The sequence below is a fragment of the Oratosquilla oratoria genome, chromosome 3, assembly GCF_046742065.1.
Source record: "Oratosquilla oratoria isolate Oo_2021 chromosome 3, ASM4674206v1, whole genome shotgun sequence".
NCBI classification, from domain to species: domain Eukaryota; kingdom Metazoa; phylum Arthropoda; class Malacostraca; order Stomatopoda; family Squillidae; genus Oratosquilla; species Oratosquilla oratoria.
In genome coordinates, this window is record NC_134779.1 from 41,931,119 (window position 1) to 41,951,132 (window position 20,014).

Genomic DNA, 20,014 nt, shown 5'->3' on the forward strand with positions numbered 1-20,014 from the left:
AACTCCAAGGGGGATTAGAAATGTCCGATTAACCGAAATGTTCGGTTAATCCTATTATGTGTGTTTCATTTCCGTAGATTTTTATGCGGTAATGTCAGCTGCAATATTCGTACCTGTAAACTTAACATACACATGGAAATGCTTATAATAATCTATAAGCATATTCTATAGAGTATAAAGAGAAAATGTTTAAGGAGAGCTTGTGATACTGTATCGTCACCGAGAGGACTCACGAATGTATGTACCGCCAAACAGCCGATCAGGTGTAAACATGGAGTGTGCTGCCACCGTGAGCACTTGGTGAAGCTTGCGGGTGGCGGAAGAGGCGGCGGGGTGTTTGAATGTTCAGTTGAGATCCAAATACGTTCGGTTAAAGCGTTGGCTACCGTATTGAGAAAATGTTCGGTTAATGCGATTATTCGGTTAAAACGCGTTCGGATAAGCGCGAGTTTACTGTATGTATTAGTACCTTACCTTAACATATGTAAAATTGATAAGGTTATGTTTAGAAATAAATGTTTACTAATGGATATTTGTTATATTATTATTGTACAATAATATAAATTTTATCATTAGTTCAGGCCATATTTTAAAAAATCTTGAAATTTGCCTTAGGGCCAGAAGAGCCTTAATCCGCCACTGGGTAATCTGATCTCCTTTAATCACTGAATGAGTATACGGTGAGTCTGAAATCTGGAGCTCCAGGTCCTCTATCGATGCTAGGAGAGAGGTTTTGGAGCTGAATGTGAGTTGCTGCGACGGTCGGTGAAACTGTTCTGCTCTCGGTTGGTTGTTGTTGTTATAAATTCGGGAAAAAGATTCCCACGGACTTTTAAGGTGAGCCCGTTTGGAAGGTGATTCTGTGTACGAGTGTGTGTGGTTTGCCACACACACTCCTACAACCACGTGATGTGCATACATATGTGATATATGTATGCACATCCTAATGAATGCACCCTTTCCTAACGATAATAGTGTATGTACTCAGAAAAAAATTAACATGATAAATATTTAAAGGGGGGGTGGGCTGACACTCCACCAGCCGACGCAGTAGAGATGTCTCGGTTGGCAAGAGACCGTTCTTTTAAACCCCATGGTGGGATCACGGACGGGTCCCATTGGAAAGTCTGGCCTTCTGATTGACTATCTTCCCTTTGGTTGTGATCGATTCGATTCGCTTAGTGTAAACGCAGCCTTAGAATTGCAGTGATTCTCCACTCCAACAGGTAGTGGTGGAAGGGGCTCTCATCAGTGATGGTCTTGTCAGAGTGACCCATGGCGGAGGGGGACCTGCGGAATAAAATAGAAATTTATCTAATCATAAACCTGGTGTGGATCCGCTATATGGTGGCGATGCAATATTGGCTAGAGAACATGCTGATTTTAGAACCACTGCCTCTGCTTATAAAATTATTCTCATTAATCCTCTAACTGGCTGATTCATCTGGGAAGTTTTATTCCTGCTGCTGTTATGCGATTTTATTATTTCATCGGGATGCAAGCTAGTAAGACGAGCGCTTTCATCTACACTTTCTTAATTCCTCGCAACAATATACTGTATCACTTATCTATTACCTCCTTATTTATACCACAACTTAGGGTAAGCAATTGCTACCCCTATATACCGGTATATCTAGCTCGGGCCGGCCGCATTTTTATATCCTCAACAGCTGTTACACCGAGTAAGACGGTCACCCTCGTTCACAACAAAACTCATCATGTCTAACTGTGACAAAGGTGGAAAGGTTAAAGGAAAGTCAAAGTATCGCTCAAGCAGGGTTGGTCGTTCCCCGTCGGTAGGATTCACAGATTCCTCCGCAAGGGCAACTACGCTGAGTGCGTTGGTGCTGGTGCCCCTGTCTGTCTCGTAGCAGTCATGGAATACTTGGCTGTCGAGGTCCTCGAGTTGGACGGCAATGCTGCCCGCGACAACAAGAAGACCCGTATCATCCCTCGTCATCTTCAGCTTGCCATCCGCAACGACGAGGAACTCAAGAAGTTCCTCTCTGGCGTTACCATCGCCCAGGTTGTTGTCCTGCCTAACATCCAGGCCGTTCTCCTGCCCAAGAAGACAATGAAGAAGTAAAGGGTTTTTTACACGGTCAAACATCTTGGCCAACACGGTGTTTGAGAGTATGTTTGAACATGTGAAAGTGGTAAACATGTTGGACCAACGTGTTGGACGGATGTTTGATCTGGCCTGACTTTTGTGGGCGGAGCTTGCTTGTTCATGTCCATGCACGAATGTCTGAACACGCATCAGTCTCCAACCGTCATATATACTCAAATCTCGCTGAGGTAACATGTATAGCCGTTCCTTCAGTGACAGACTTCCCGATTATTTCCAAAATGAATTATACGTGTGCCGTTAAGGACAAGGAAAGGGAAATTATGGTAACTTTCATTGACATATATAGGAAGCATATGTCATTGTGGAAGGTGAAATCGAAAGAATAATAGGAATTTAAGAAATAAATGTGTATATGAATTTCATGGAAAGCTAAAAGAACTTGACCTTCAGTGCACGCGGGATGATGTGATGAAAAAAAAATTCAACTGTCTTCGTAGTTTTTTAAGAAGGCATGCCAAGTTTCTGGTATAATCCTAGATAAGGTACTATTATAGTTGTGATGAGAGCTGAAAATCTCGAGTCTTGCAGAGATCTGTCCGTTGCTAAAAAATGCAATGTTGTGCTCAGCCATGAGGGCTAATGGACTTTCTCATAACGGTGTCTTTACAAGTAATGAATGGAGTGACCAAATTCAGAAGTACTAAATATGCTGATTCGTCCATGGCCAATCATCTTGGTGTAATTTCAGCTCCTTCATTAAAGTTGGTATGAGAAATGTGGTCCCTTTTCAGTAGCCAGTCCTATGTCCACTTTGAACGCTTCCTTTTCTTTTCGTTGAGGGCAATCACTATCCCAATTGCCATCACCACGTCTTGAGTATGGGACATGTTGTCCCTTCTCCTCTTGGCACCGACTGAGGTTGCTTGTCTGTTTGGTCTGAACGTGTAACATCTCTTCAAGCATATTGTGTTTGAGGTTTGATGAGCGAGTTGGCCAACATGTTTGATTGTGTAAAACCCCCTTAAAGGCGCAAGCGACCTCTCTAAACTTCTTGTTCGTGTCTATTATCTGAGAGAAACTAATAGCTGTCAAAAAAAAGTCAGAGAAATAAATAATAAGGGTCTTGAGAGTATGTTTTTTGGCATCTAAAAATGTGAATACATAACTTAAACGCATTATGTTGGATAGTTAGGTCTTACTATGCTTAGTGAAACAATTTTATGTATTAACATTTTCACATAATGTAAGTAGAAACGTAATTATTTAACGCGTATCTAGCAAATTTTATGTAGTAATCTAGGGCAATTTTATCTGCTTCATTGGCAACACAAAAGTTTGTTATGGTCAGTGATGTAAAAAAAACATGTCGTTCAGGAGGATATCGTCAGTATTGTCATTAACTCTTAAATTAAATGGCTTAAGTATTAGAAATTTAACAAATGTTCGATCACAGGACATTGTGCAAAATATTTTCAGGTAAATTAATGAATAATGTGGACCAATTGCAAACTTGTAATTTGTATTGTTATTTATCATTTTATATCTAGTTTGTTGCCCTCTTACAGAAGTGAATTTTGAGTACTTTTTCGTCATTTCACCCAAATGGTTAGTGAAAGTATCGATTCCATGATAATAGATAATAGATTACTGAGCTAGTTCATATTTTATGATATTGCCCCGCAATTTGTCCTGCTAGTTACAGTAGTCAGATTAAAAGTAGCACTCAACACAGAAGGGGTTGATTTTTAAATCGCAGAATTTAAAAGCAGATATGTTTCAAGATATGCATTTTAACATTTTATTAATATATAATTCATAAATGTTCCTAGTAAAAGCTGTTTTTGCAGGGTCTCCCTAATTGCCGAACAAACCGAACAAAACCGATAAAAGCCGAACATACCAACAAAACTCAAACAAGGATGGTTTTTGCTCAAATGCACACTTCTATATATATATGGTTGCATTATTTGAACTATTTTCTTTAAAATGTGTGATTTCGATGTAATATGATCAAAGAAAAGTTACGTTTTTATCCTCTGCAAAATTACCGAACACAGCTTCGAAAATTATTTGTCGGGATTTATTTCTAAATGGTATACGAACATTTTGAACACAGTTTTGAAAAATGCCATATCTTGACCAAATTCACCCCCCCAGGTGTCGCGTACCCCCTTAAGGTCATCATGCAACTGCTTTGCTTTTTCACAAATTATTGTTTCAGAAATGCTGTCACTAGCAAGTTGTTTTTCGTTAATCCAAACTAACAAAAGTTTTCCACTTGTTCAATTATAGGTGACCTGTTCACAGCAAGAACAGTCACTCCTTTTGCCACATTAGCCTCTTTTAGTATGTCTTTATTTTTCAGTATAGATGATATGGTTGATTTCGCCATGCCATACTGAGTTGCCAGGTCAGAGATACGAGTTCCACATTCAAACTTAGCAATGAGTTCTTTTTTCAATTCTATTGTCGTTCTCACTGCTCTCCTTTTAGGCTTGGTTGAATCACTAATCTTTTTTGGACCCATGGCTGCACTATTTTTAATAAGAATAACAAAAAATAGCAATAAAGTAGTACAAAGTTTCATGAAGCTTGCATGAATGATGCGTAGCGTACAGAAGCTAGCACGAGACTGAGCTGAAGTGACTGCGTGGCGCAGGCAGTAACAAGGTGACGCTGTCCGAGTCGCTGGGCAAGCGTACGAATGACGAGTTGAATTTTACTTTAACAAGTTGGACAAATAACGAGTTGTATGAGTAGAGAGGTGGACGAATGGCGGGGTTCCACTGTACTTTATTGTGTAGGTATGCACTCCTAAAATAATGCCATCTATTTTAACCTAACCTAATCTACCTAACCTAACCTACCTAACCTGTATTTAATATTGTGGTGCCTGTAATTCTGGAGGTCATCAGGGTAATCATTGTCATCTTTGACTTCCACATCTGTCAAAACAAAGATGGCATCTCAGACAGTCACTGCAGCTCCATTCATTAGTGTATTGCTTTTAGCAACTTTTTCTGTAATTGATTTTACCCAAGAAAAATGTATATTATGTTGATGTACTACATTTTACAAAATATTTAACTTTTAAATGCTATATTACATAGGTGTGCACTTCAAAAAAGGTACGATGGAAACTACTTAAAAGTATTTAGAGAATACTCTTGTTGTATTCAGTGCCTTTGGGTGCAAGTGTTTCAATAGGTTGTACCAACTCACTCTTTAATGGCCACATACTCTGGGTGGTCAGTGCTAACTTAATGACATTTTGCTCATAGCTCCCTGTCACAACCCACCTATGGGCCAGGCTAGTCACAACACAAAAAGGAAAAAAAAAGAAAAAGTTAAGGTCGTGCAGATCTCTGCTTTGCCTTTTATGGCCTGGGAATGGATGCTTACATTTCTGGGATGCCAAAACATACCCAAAGTAGGCAGTTTAAACACCTCCAACCAATGGGAAAGCAGAACAATCTTTTGTGCCAAATTATGTAATGTTTCCCTGAACTTGGTGTCATGACGATGTAATGAAGCACACTCTAACAGATGGGTATTGCACAATGGGTATTATATGACATAATTTGATGAAATACAAGTTATAACATACATTACTCATAGTATTCATGCAAGGCTTGCCTTAAAAATACAAACAGGAGACTTTATTCACATAAGGGCATGACACAGCACAATCACAGGATTCTATTCATGCAAAGTACATGACACTCCCCTTACCATTACTTGAAACTGGGTAGTGAATCTGCATATTTATATTGTTTGATGATAAATGCATATTCAGTTTTAAAGGCAATTAACTGTTTAGTTTTTACATGGTCATAGCTAGCTTAGAGTTTAATTAAGTTTACATAACCTATATAGTTCTCAGCTTTATTGCTCCACCACTTGTATTCTAATGTATATGTCCAGATCTTAAATTCATCAAGGATAAGTACCCAGTTCAGTGAAACTTCTGTTTTTTTTTTTGTTTTTTCTTTCTTTCTTTCTCTCGTTCTTTCTTTCTTTCTGGGGGGGTGGCACAGGTCTTTTGCAAGGGAGACCAGGGACAATGGTTTGACTGATTGATTTTTCTTCTTCCAGAAGATCACTACCATGTTCTGGCTTTCATTCATCCAGCTACCAGTTTGGGCTGATGGAGTTTTTTGATGACGAAAAGAACTGGGGCTCACAGGAAGTTCGTGTAGGACGATCTTGGAAGAAAGATGAACTTCGAATCAAGAGTAATGAAGATCTGCATAAACTTTGGTATGCTGTGATGTGTTCAGTTTGAAGATGGTGTGCAGTACTTTATTACTCTCCAGTTGTGTATTAGGCGGTTGATATTCATAATAATTTTTGTTTTCTGTTTTCTTTCAATAGGTTTGTATTACTTAAGGAGAAGAATATGTTGTTAACTATGGAATATGCATGTAAGGAGGAAAATGAATTATTTCCTAATCCAGAAAGGATTGACAAGGTAAGAAGTGAAGACTTGGTAACTGGCAACAGCCAGTATTGACTGTAAATTTGTTCAATCATGCATGTGGGCTGTTTTGTGGTAACTTGATTTCCCTAATCTTGGAGGAAACTTGATTACCCAAATATTTGAGAAAGTTTATTACTTTTGCCTTGACTTCTCTTTGGAGGGAATAAGATTTGTAAGACCTTGTGTTTATTGTTGTTCCATATATACATTGCAGGTGGAAGAGAGCATGAAAAACCTTGAATCTGTGGTGAAAGAAAGAAATTCAGCTTATACTCTTCTTGAAACTGGTGAAGAACCTGGCAGACCAGGAGGTTATGAGACTGACCCATTTGGTAAGTATGCACTATGTTTGCAATCCTCAGAAGTGCAGCATAGATAGCATAGCATATGATCACATATCTTTGTATATCCCTACTTAGTGATTTTTTTCTAATGACATCGTACTAATATTGATTTAGTCTCTATTTACTGAAGGCTCTGTTGTGTTTGACAGAATAGTTTACTCTTGTTATACTCTTCCTTGTTACTTATTATCCTACTTTGCTCAACACAGTTCTCTTGTAACTTAATTTCAAATCATAACATCATTGCAAAACCTTCAAACAAATCCTGAAGCAACAACCTCCTTGATATATGGAATGTGTACAGTGTACCTTTTGAAATGAAGTGTCCAATAGTACAAGAGCAATGTTACTTTAATCAAGTTTAGAGATACTATAAAGCTTGTAACCCTCAAGCATCTCGTTTCCACTGCCTCCACATGAATTCTCTTTCTTGCATTTAACATCCAGACTTTTTTTTCCACACCACCCACAGTGCATCCACCTTCTACCTCTTCCCCCATTTGATCAATGAACTCTTCCTCCAAGCTTTGCTTTCATGTACTGCATATTCAATCCCAGAATCCTGTAACATTCTCTTAGCTCCATTTTCACCCCAGGCTGCTGTATAGTGCCCCACTTGAGTATTACTTTACACTTGGATGCAATAACTTATAATTTTTCTCTTCCAACAAATGTACCAATGGCCATTTCCCAACTGTAAGGGGGGTGGCCAAGTCAAAGCATGTGCTGACTTATCACTGGAGAAAAGTACAGAAAGAATTACAGTCATCTCACTGTCTAATTTAGTCACCTTCCTTGACACAAGTATGAGTGCAGTTGTAGTGTTCATATCTCCCTAACCCATAATGTAGAGAAAAAAAGATATGGAGTTCTAGGTAAAGGAAGGGTTTCATACATACATACATATACCAAAGGTTTTTTCCCCCTTACATGGGAGGTAGCCAAAAGACAGAAACATAAGACATAGAAACCACTCCCACCCGTTCCATCCCCTACATACTCCACTCCCCTCTACCCTCTTCCCTCCCTCTTATCTTGGCACTTCCTGGATGATGGGTCATCCCATCCCTGCATCTTGTCTACTGCCCTGTGTCGCAAGACACAGAACATCCACAGCAAAGTCGCTTCATTAATTCGGCGACCCCCCTCTCCATCCCCTTATGCAGAAAAGGAGAAGACAGGAAGAAATCCCTTCAGGCAGCGTCGTCAATTTATTTCTCATACATACTCCCTCACCCCCCATCCCCCACACACTCCCCCTAATGCATCACAGCATCATCCATACTCAACCATTCTCCATTCACCCCTAGCTTCTGTCCTCTCCCATCCTTCCTCAACAGACATTCCCCTCTTTCCCCATGCCCCTTTTACCCCATCCATCCATCTCATCCTTGGTCACCCCCTCATGTTCACTCCAGCCACCTCTGCCTTCCACACCTCTTTTACTAATCTTTCTTCACTCATTCTTTTCATGTGTCCAAACCATCCTAATACTCTTTCATCAATCCTATCTCCCAACTCCCTTTCCACCCCTGTTCTCCTCCTCACCTCCTCATTTCTCACTCTATCTAGCCTAGTAACCCCTATCATACCTCTCAGGCATTTCATCTCAAATACATTCAAACTCCTCTCTTCCTCTCTTATGCTCCATGTTTCTGCCCCATACAGTTCCGTCAGCACAATCACTCCTTCATACAATCTCCTCTTAACATCCATTTCCAAATGTCTATTTCTCATTACACTTTTTAATCCCCCAAAGAATTTACCTGCTTCTCTCAATCTACATTCTGCCTCCACCCCTACTCCTCCCTTCCACTTCACATTTGAACCCAAGTATCTAAAACTATTCACTTCCTCCAGTCTCTCTCCCGTAATACTCACTTCCAGCCTACTTCCACTCTCTCCCCTTGTACATCTCATCACCTTACTTTTACCCACATTTATCTTCAACTTCCTTCTTTCACACACCTTCCCAAACTCTGTCACTAACTTCCTCAATCCCTCCTCTGATCCTGCTACAAGCACAGTGTCGTCAGCAAACAACAGCTGACTTATCTTCCACTTTTCTCCATTTTCTTTAACCATCTCCAAACCCCGACTCACTATCATTGCATTCACCTCTTGCACCACCCCATCCATATATAAATTGAACAGCCAGAGCAACATAACACATCCCTGACGAAATCCCACTTTTACCTCAAACCACTCACTCTTTCCATTTCTAATCCTAACACAAGCTCTACTACTCTCGTAAAAACTCTTGACTGCTCTTAACCCCTTCCATACGGTGCCGCATACGTAGGCGTCATGAGGAGCAAGTGGATATGCGAGGCTGCCATATCGGCGTCTTGATTATATTTATTGTAGTCGCCCCTGCGTTTTGACATTCTCTATAAACTGCCCTTAATCACATTCTCTATGGTTTTCAAAATTCACGGGTGATAAAAAGAACGATCGATATAAGTGGTGACTATATTTTATGATGCGAGTATTATTACGACACGTCGTACGGCTGGCATTGGCTGCTGCCCGTGAGATTTAAGGCCCGTACTGAAGAGGTTAACAGCTTTCCTCCTATCCCATATATCTGGAAAACCTCCCACAGTGCCTTCCTGTCTACCCTGTCATAAGCCTTTTCCAAATCCATAAAAGCCCCCAAAAAAACATCCTTACCTTTTCCTATAGCTTTCTCACATATCTGTCATACCACAAAAATTTGATCTACACAACCCATACCTGTTCTAAACCCACATTGTTCCTCACCAATTACTCCCTCTGTTCCCCTCCTGATCCTCTCAATCAAGACCCTCCCATAAGCCTTCCCAACTACACTTAACAACCTAATCCCTCTGAAACTACTACATTCGAATCTTTTTATTATTATTTAAATCAACTCAAAACTATGTAAAACCAGCTAATCTTGTGAAAGTTTGGAAGACCATCCATAGACTTTCTTTCACTCCATGTGGGTTGAATGAGGTCATATTTTTTCGGGGAAGCTTCGTTTCAGAGATTGGAGGAATTTGACATTTATGATGTTTCAAGTCAATGTAGTCACCCATAATAGTCTGACACTAATGGAAAATGTGTTTATAAATAGTTTTTGTGGATTTTTTGGGTAAATATTTATCACTTTGTTATGTGGTAAATTGATGCTTCGGTATCTTTTTTTTTTATTTTTATATAATTTTATGGAGGATAGGTGATTGTGGTGTTTCTTATTGTTTTGGTAAATGTTTGAGTAAACATCCATCACACCATTATTGCCCGGCCACATTTTGTATTACGATTTTATTACGAAAATTGCCAGTTCGAAATTGCCAGTTCTATAGTCTGAATATGTACTAAATAGCACCTGCCTAACTGTTGGAGCACAGCCTCACCTCCTCATACTTCGTTTCTTACACCAGAATTGCCTAAATAATGTCCTTAAGTCGATTTTGTACCCCAAGTTACCCCTGAAAAATTGCTGCCAGGGTTGCCAGTTTTGTCAATAAATAAAAAAAATTTAGGTGCCTTTTATAGTCTGGATAGGACTACTTGATCATTACCACAGATTTGACCCTTAACGCAATGCCTATTTTTACCGAAAATTTTGAAATTGTGGCATATGACGTATGGCGCTGATGCTCAATCCATAAAACAATTACAGCATACAACGTATGCCGCTGATGCTGTACAGGTTAAACAAACATTAAATAACCTCACCAGCCAGTCCACCATAACTGTACCTCCTTTTTTCAGACATTCTGCATGGCATCCATCCAGACCAGGTGCCTTACCTGCTCTCATCATCTTAACAGCTCCCTTCATGTCATCTTTCCTTATTTCTCCTCCATTTTCCTCACTCATCATGGTTATTTTCTTAGTGCTTCCCACCGCAAGTATCTTTCCCTCCCTATCCTCCTCCACATTTAGTAACTCCCTAAAATACTCTGCCCACCTCTCTCTCACTGCCTTCTCTCCCATTATCACATTTCCATCTGCACCTTTTACATTTTCTTCTCTACTTGATTTGCCTCCTCTTCCTATTTTAATTTCTTTCCAAAACATTATTTTATTACTTTCAATATTTTCTGTCACACTCTTACCCCATTTCACATCTGCTCTCCTCTTTGCCTCCTTTATCTTATGCTCAACTTCTCTTTACTTTGTACCTCTCATATGATCCCCTCGTCCTAACTTATAACCAGTCTATGAAAGCCTGCTTCTCTTCTACACCCTTCTTTGTTTCCTCATCCCACCACTCACTACCCTTCCTTCTATTTCCTCCTGTCCTTCTTGTTCCACACACCATCTTTGCACACCTTATGACTCCCTCCTTAAACCATCCCCATTCCTCCTCCACTCCTAGTTCTATCCTTCACTCCCTCCCACTCCTCTCTGAGCTTCTTCTTATACTCCTTCTCCTTTTCTTTCTCATTTAAGCAGTTCACTCTAAGCACCTCCCTACCTTCTGCCCTTTTCCTCTTTCTCCACCTATTCTCCACTCTCAACTTACCATCCACCAAAAAATGATCTGATATTCCCTCACTCTCTCCCCATAGAACATGTACATCCTTAACTCTTCCTACTATACTGGTCACCACTATATAGTCCATTAACGCTCTATCTGCCACCCTTCCATCCACCACCCTCTCCCATGTGTACTTATGCTTGACTTTGTTCCTAAACACTGTATTTGCTATCATCAACTCGCTTTCGAGACACATCACCATTAACTTTTCTACAATTTTTTCCAGGAATTCCATATTTCCCAATCACTCTGTCTATTTGTTAATTACCTACCAAGCATTAAGGTCTCCCAATACAACTACATTGACATTTCTCCCTAATCCCTCTATGCACTCATTTAAATCCATCCAAAAAGCCTCCATTTCCTCTATGCTCTTCTCACTACCAGGCCCATACGCACTTACAAAAGGCCCTTTCCCCCTATAGGAAGGTTGACTATACTCTCTTTACTCTTTGTTCCCCCACCATAAGTGGGAAATGATTCTGGGGCTGAATTTATAAAAGATCCTAATCCCTAAGTCTAGACATAAATCTTCAAAAGGGAGGAAATTTTACCTAAATCCCCATGTTGGCGACCTAAATGCTTATGTCTAGACATAACTTTGACATAGCACACTCTAGTGAGGAGTAAACATAGCAGCTGATGTTCCCACCATAGTGTGATATGGCCGCACAGCAACAACAAGCCCGCCAGCACCAGCCTTGATCTTTTCGTGTGAGAAGAGATGTTCTCAACGAACTGAGTGATGCTGAACTGATTTATTGTATATACAACATATTAAGTTCTTGTGCCCTAAATCCTTTTTTAAAGGAATTCAATTTGTGGGATGAAATTATTAGACACGTTGGATTTAATGATAACCTAACCTAACCATTAGAAAGAAAGGTACCAGTATAAAAAAAGGGAATACATTAGGAAAGGAAGAAAATAAAGAATAACCTAACCTAACCTTGGGTTAATCTATAGAATTTAGTATTTGTATGAGGGTTGAGGCTCAATGACTCTTTTATGGATCACATTGGAGCATATCATCTTCCTCACAAGAAGTTGTGCTCGGGGTGCAACATTGTAGTGGTGGATGGATCTAGTACCAGCTGCAAGCCACCGAATTCCCAAACCCCCTGTAAAATTAACCTAACCTAACCTAAACTAACTTCACTAGCGGCAGAGCCCCCAGACCTCACGTAAACATCTAACCCAACCTAGTTTGAGTGCTAGCCTTCCAGACCCCCATAATATTAATATAACCTTATCAAACCTAACCAGCCGTACTGGAATTCTCGACACCCGCACGTGGGAGGCATTGCCTGTAGTACTTTTTTTTTTTTCTGCACTACTGCCCTTCTTATGTAAATAATAGGTAAGGTTTGGTAAGGTAAGCTTAGATTAGTTTCCCTGGGGGTTAGGTTAGGTAAGGTAAAGTTAGATTAGTATCCCTGGGGGGATGCAGGGGGAGGAATGAATAAACTAATCAGGCAGAAGCATCAGCCAATGAGTAAGAAGCCCTGCACTGTATGTTTTCTATAATTGTGGTGAAGTTTTGGGGAATTTAAGTGATGCTGTGCAGGTGGTCTGTAGTCAGATATACTGCCAATTGTTTGTTTACAAAGTGTCATTGTCATGACAGTGCTTTAACATTTTTTTATATAAAATAGAAATATTTAAATTTAGATGCAACCATATCTTAAACAAAAAATACAACTGGAGTAGAAAAAGTAAGAATAATGACTTAATATATGAAATATTATGATTTTAAATATTCCTTTGTTTTGACTTATTTTTTTCATTTAGTATTTATGGTGACAACTTAACTATGTTGAGACATAGCTAGGTAAATATCATAATTATGTCTCCATGCAATGATTTCACGATAACTAAGACGAGACTTTGTCTATAGATAAGATCTTTTATAAATTCAGGCTTTGGTCTGTAGAGGTGACAGTGAAGATCATAGAATATTGACTGCTTAAATTAGACATAACCAGTTTGATTAATTTTATTTTGTCTTTCAATCCCTTATTCTCTAATTATCATATTTTGTTACAAATTCATATATGGTTCCAGCTGATGCTATATCAGCTCCTAGGCTATTTCAGGAGTTTAGGCATTTGTGTGGAAGATACATCTCTTCATGTGTTTGTGTACATGCTAGAAAGATTATTTATACAACTGTCTAATGCATTTTATGTTCACTATATTTAGCTATCATATCCAAAGAAGTATCTTAATTCATGTAATAATAGAAGAAAGGGGGAATGTTTATTTTGCCATTTTGAATCATTCACAGGCCAGAGAAAATACATGAAATATGCAGAACATACAGTACCAAAATGGATGAATAGATATAAATTAGAAGAAGGCAAAATGAAACATGGAATGGCTGTATTCAAGTTCAAAAAACTTATGAAAGAGAAGAGTCATATGGAGAAGAAGAGAATATACAAGTAAGTTTTGAATTTTGTGGACATATCATTGGCTAGATTGACTAATTTCAGTCTGGTTTCTAGTAACTATTTTCCAGTCATTATTAAGAAATATATTAATATATATCTGAAAGGGACCAAGAACACCTTTAAGTGGTGGTCCTGTGAGACAGACATCAGAGAGAATAATCTCTGATGTCCATCTTAGAACCTATCAGCACCTTCACCTCTGCCAGGAGGTGCAGCCCCCAGGGGACTGATGCTCAGTCTTCAGACAAGGCCCAATATATTTGTCAACTTCATCTGTATTTCCTCCACCATTGCACACATGGAGAGCTAACAATTAGCAATTACTTCCTTTCTCATACTGCTACTAACATAGAAACAGTCCTTCACTAATACAACACAGACAGTCCAATATTTCTTCCAATAAACCCATTCATTGTCCCTCCTGTCATAGTTCCTAATGGATGAGGGTTTATCCCTGTCCCCTACCCAATATTTGTTTCACAAACTTTTAAGAGGAGGCAAAAAGGAGAGCAGATGTGAAATGGGGTAAGAGTATGACAGAACATTTTGAAAGTAAAAAAAAAAAGGTGTTTTGGATGGAAATTAAGAGAGGAAGGGGAGGCAGATCAAGTAGAGAAGAATAGGTAAAAGGTGCAAATGGAGAGATGATTATGTAAAGATGACAGTAAGAGTAAGATGAGCAGAGTATTTTAGGGAGTTGTAAAATGTGAAGAAGGATAGGGTGGGAAAGGTAGTTGCAGTGGAAAGCACAAAGAAAATGACTGATGAATGAGGAAAATGGAGGAGAAATAAGGAAAGATGAGATGAAAGCAGTTAGTAAAATTATGAGAGCAGGTAAAGCACTTGGGTTGGATGGGTGTCATGCAGAGTGTCTAAAAAAGGGAGGTACAGAAATGGTGGACTGGCTGGTGAGGTTGTTTGATGTCTGTCTATAAGAGGGTAGAGTGCCAGAGGACTGGAGGAGTGCCTGTATAGTTCCACTTTACAAGGGGGTACAGGTGTGAATGTAGTGGTTTCAGAGGGATCAATTTGTTGAGTGTAGTTGAGAAGGCTTATTGGAGGGTTTTGATTGGGAGGATTAAGAGAGGAACAGAGGGAGTAATTGGTGAGGAATACTGTAGGTTTGGGACAGGTAGGGGTTGTGTGGATCAGATTTTTGTGGTAAGGTGGATCTGTGAGAAAGTTTTAGGGAAAGGTAAGGATAATAGAGTTGGAAAAGGCTTATGACAGGGTAGACAGGAAGTCACTGTGGGAGGTACTGGAGATATATGGGATGGGAGGAAGGCAGTTAATACCAGTGAAGAGTTTTTACGTGAGTGGTGGAGCCTGTGTTAGCATTGGAAATGAAGAGAGTGGTGTGAGGTAAAGGTGAGACTTCACCAGGGATGTGACATGTTGCCATGGCTGTTCAATTTATATATGAATGGGGTGGTGTGAAAGGTGAATGTAAGGGTGATGAGCCGGGGATTGGAGAAGGTTAAAGAAAATTGAGAAAAATGGGAGATAAGCCAGTTGTTGTTTGCTGATGACACTGCTCTTGTAGCAGGATCAGAGGAGGGATTGAGAAAGTCAGTGACAGGGTTTGGGAAGGTGTGTGAAGGAAGTTGAAGATAAATGTGGGTAAAAGTAAGGTGATGACATGTACAAGGGGATGACAGCAAATTGTAAGTGAGTATTATGGGAGAGAGACTGGAGGAAGTGGATAGTTTTAGATACTTGGGGGCAATTGTGGTAGGAAAGGGGAGAGGAGGTGGAGATAGAATGTAGATTGAGAGAAACAGGTAAATGCCTTGGGGGTGATTAAAAAGTGTAATGAGAAATAGACATATGGGAATGGATGCTAAGAAGAGATTGTATAAAGGGGTGATTGTGCCAACAGTACTCTATGGAGCAGAAATGTGGAACATGTGAGAGGAAGGTTTAAATGTGTTTGATATGAAATGCCGGGAAAGTATGGTAGGGGTTACTAGGTTGGTTAGAATGAGAAACAAGGTGAGGAGGAGAGTGGTGGTGGAGAGAGAGTTGGGGGGTAGGATTGGTGAAGGAGTGTTGGGATGGTTTGGACACATGGAAACAATGAGTGAAGAAAGATTGGTGAAAGAGGTGTGGAAGGCAGAGGTGGAGGGAGTGAACATGAGGAGGTGACCAAGGATGGGATGGATGGATGGGGTAAAAGGGCCATTGGGAAAGAGGGGGATGTCAGTTGAGCAAGTAAGGGAGAAAACAGAAGATGGGGTGATTGTAGAATGGTGTATGGATGATGCTGTGATGCATGGGAGTGGGTGGGGGATGGGGGGTTGAGGGAGTATATGTGAATGATATTTTGATGCAGCTTGAAGGAATTTCTCACCATCCTCTCTTTTTCTACATGAAGGGACAGAGAGGTGGTTGCTGATTAAATGAAGCAGCCTTGGTGTGGATGTGCTGTGTCTTGCTGCATTGCTTTGGACCCAGGGTAGTGAACAAAATATAGGGATGACCTATCATACAGGAGGAGCCAAGAGGGAGGAAGTGGTGGTGAATGGGAATGGAGTGTGTGTTGATGAAATGGGTGGAAGCGGATTTATACCTTTGACTTTGGCTACCTCGCTTGTAAAGGGAAGAGGAGTGGGGGCAGTTGCTGGTTGGCAATTCTCTCTGTGTGAAAAGGGGATGTAAACACAGGAGAATGACCAAAATGATACATGGGCTCAGAAATTTACCTTACAAGAACAGGCTTAGGCAGCTTGATTTACACTCTCTTGAAAGATGCAGAGTGCAGGGTGATCTAATAGTGTTCAAGTGGATCAAGGGCTTTAAAAAGGGTGATGCAAAGTCATCATACTAGAACAACAGGGCAGGACTCACAGTAATGGATTTAGATTGGACAAATTTAGATTTAAGAAGGAAATAGGCGAGAACTTGTTTACCAATAGAGTGGTCAACAAGTAGAATAGATTAGTAACCTTGTAGTGAGCCCTGAAACTATCAGTTCTTTTACAAGAAGGCTAGATAACTTTGTGGGTGGGGATGATAGGTGATAATGGACATGGAACTGCATAGTGTAGGCCTTATGGTCTCTTGTAGTCTCCTCCATTCTTATGTTAAACAGAGAACATTGGAAGAGAGAGATCATGGGTCCAGCCTAGAGATCAATTTCAAATGTCAGGCCCTTCTGTGGAGGTGCTGTATCTTGTTGCATTGCTTTTAACCTGATCAGGGATAAATGTGATTGTAGTAGGTTTAGATTGATCACGTTATTGAGCGTAGTTGAAAAGGAAGGTTTGAATTGGAAGGATTAGGAGAGAAGCAGAGGGAGTAATTGGTGAGGAACAGTGTGGGTTTAGGAAAGGTAGAGGATGTATGGATCAAATTTTTGTGGAAAGGCAGATTTGTGCGAAGGTTTTGCCAAAAGGTAAAGATGTTTTTTGGGTCTTTATGGATTTGGAAAAAGCTTATGACAAGGTAGACAAGAAGGCATGATGGGAGGTATTGCATATATATGGGATTGGAGGAAAGCTGTTAAGGGCAGTCAAGAGTTTTGATGAGAGAAGTAGAGTCTGTGTTAGGATTTGAAATAGAGCAAATGGTATGAGTTAAAGGTGGGGCTGTTTCAGGGCTGTGTCATGTCACCATGGTTTTTCAATATTTACATAGATGAGGTGGTGTGGGAGGTAAATGCTAAGGTAACAGGCAGGGCATTAGAGATATTTGAGAGAAGGGGAGGTGAGCCAGTTATTGTTTGTGGACAACACTGTGCTTGTGGCAGGGTCAGAATAGGAATTAAGCCAATCAGTGACCGAGTTTGGGAAGGTATGCAATAGGAGAAAGTAAATGTGGGTAAAAGTAAGGTGATGAGATGTAAAAGTGGAGAGGATTGCCACAAGTTGGAAGTAAGTCTTAAAGGAGAGAGGCTGGAGGAGTGGAGTTGGAGATAAATTGTAGATTTAGAGAAGCAAGTAAATGTCTCGGGGATTCAAAAGTGTCATGAGGAATAGGCATATGGGAATAAATGCAAAGGAAGATTATATAAAGGGGTGATTGTGCCTATGATACTATGGAGCAGAGACTTGGAATTTCAGAGAGGCAGAAAGGAGAAATTTAAATGTGTGAGAGATGAAGTGTCTTTGAAGTATGGTAGGGGTTACAAGGAATGAAGAGGTAAGGAGGGGGGCAGGGGTGGAAAGGGAGCTGGTAGATAGAGCTAATGAAAGATTATAGGGATGCTTTTGAAAGAATGAGTGAAGGCAGAAATGGATGGATGATGTGAAAGGGACTTTGACCAAGAGGGGAATATCTGTTGAGCAAGGAAGGGAGAAGGCAGGAGATAGTGTGAGTGGAGAATGGTTGTGTATGGATGATATTTTGATGCAGCCTGAAGGAATTTCTCCCTGTCATCTCTATTTTTCACATGAAGGGATGGGGAGGGGGAGTCATCATGTAGGTGAAGTGGTCTTCCCGTGTTGTACTGCATTGCCTCTGCCCTAGGCAGTGGGCGGGATACAGGGATAACTCTTCATTGATGAGGAGCTAAGATGAGAGGGAAACAAAGGTGGTGTCTGGGAGTGGGTGCATGTCCTTAACTTGGCTACCTTCCTTGTAAAGGGGAAGAAGCCCTTATATATAGATAGAAGATGGGAAGGACAATGATGGGTGTAGGGTGGGTGTGTACTTTGACTTGGCCATCCTCCTTATGAAGGGGAAAGGACCTTGGTATATGTATATACCAGGATATATATATATATATATATATATACATATACATGCATATACCAAAGGTATTTTTCCCCCTTACATGGGAGGTAGACAAAAGACAAGGCCTAGAAACCACTCCCAACCATTCCATCCCCTACATACTCTGCTCCTCTCTACTCTCTTCCCTCCCTCTTGGCATCTCCTGGATGACAGGTCATCCCTGCATCTTGTCCACTGCCCTGGGTCAAAAGCAGTGTCGCAAGATACAGCACATCCACAGCAAGGCCACTTCATTAAATGAGCGACTTCCCCTCTCTGTCCCCTCATGCAGAAAAGGAGCAGACGGGGAGAAATCACTTTGTGCTGCGTCAATTTATTTCTCATACATACTCCCTCATCCCCCACCCACTCCCCCTCATGCATCACAGCATCATCCATACACAACCATTCTCCATTCACCCCTATCTTCTGTCCTCTCCCATCCTTCCTCAGCAGACATTCCCCTCTTTCCCGATGCCCCTTTTATCCCATCCATCCACATCATCCTAGGATGCCCTCTCATGTTCACTCCTTTTACCTCTGCCTTCCACACCTCTTTTACTAATCTTTCTTCACTCATTCTTTCCATATGTCCAAACCATACTAATACTCTTTCATCAACCCTATCTCCCAACTTCCTTTCCACCCCTGTTCTCCTCCTCACCTCCTCATTTCTCACTCTATCTAGCCTAGTAACCCCTATCATACTTCTCAGGCATATCAACTCAAACACATTCAAACTCCTTCTTCCTTCCTCTTTTATGCTCCATGTTTTTGCCTTGTAAAGTGTTGTCGGCACAATCACTCCTTCATACAATCTCCTCTTAATATCCATTTCCAAATGTCTATTTCTATGTATGTATCTATATATATATACATATATAATATATATATATACATATATGTATACATATATATATATATATATATATATATATATATATATATATATATACACACACATACACACAAATCAATTATGTAAGATGAATTTATTTACATTTTATTTTGCAGCCGTACTCGCAACCACATATATGGTCTTATTAAGCGGTTCCCAAATATGGACATAGAGGCATTAGAAGAACAATACCCCAACCATGATGTTCGTCGTATGATGGCTCACAAGAAAGCCAGATCAGTTCAGAGACATCAAGAAGAAAACTAAAAAAGTTACTTTGATAAAAGTTTGGAAATGTACATAATTTGTTAGATAAAATGCATAAGATATTATTGCGTATGATTATTTTGCATCCTTTTAGATGTCTATTATTTATCTATGTATCAAAAGGCAATAGTTGATTTTATTTCATATCTGTACAGAGGGTAATTGGGGAAAAGTAGTGTAGGTTTAGGATAAAAAAAAAATGTGTAGATCAAGTTTATGTGGTAAGTCTGGTCTGAAAACCTAGAAGTTAAGGATATTTTGGGTGTTTCATA

The 20,014-nt window shown here is 40.0% G+C and overlaps 1 protein-coding gene and 1 pseudogene across 2 annotated transcripts; both read left to right on the forward strand.

The window, feature by feature from the left end:
* Nucleotides 1-1,068: 1,068 nt before the first annotated feature.
* LOC143022182 (histone H2A-like) lies at nucleotides 1,069-3,270 on the forward strand (annotated as a pseudogene).
* Nucleotides 3,271-3,402: 132 nt separating this feature from the next.
* Nucleotides 3,403-19,805, forward strand: mRpL47 (mitochondrial ribosomal protein L47). 2 transcript variants are annotated; one of them, XM_076180269.1, is made up of 6 exons: nucleotides 3,403-3,547; nucleotides 6,167-6,331; nucleotides 6,446-6,542; nucleotides 6,766-6,883; nucleotides 13,699-13,855; nucleotides 19,592-19,805. In XM_076180269.1, the coding sequence occupies exons 1-6, from the start codon at nucleotides 3,435-3,437 to the stop codon at nucleotides 19,740-19,742; spliced, it is 801 nt and encodes a 266-aa protein (XP_076036384.1). In that variant the 5' UTR covers nucleotides 3,403-3,434; the 3' UTR covers nucleotides 19,743-19,805. The 2 variants fall into 2 exon arrangements, with proteins under 2 accessions (XP_076036384.1, XP_076036392.1); XM_076180277.1 differs by having other exon boundaries at nucleotides 3,407-3,547; nucleotides 6,170-6,331.
* The last annotated feature ends 209 nt before the right edge of the window (nucleotides 19,806-20,014 follow it).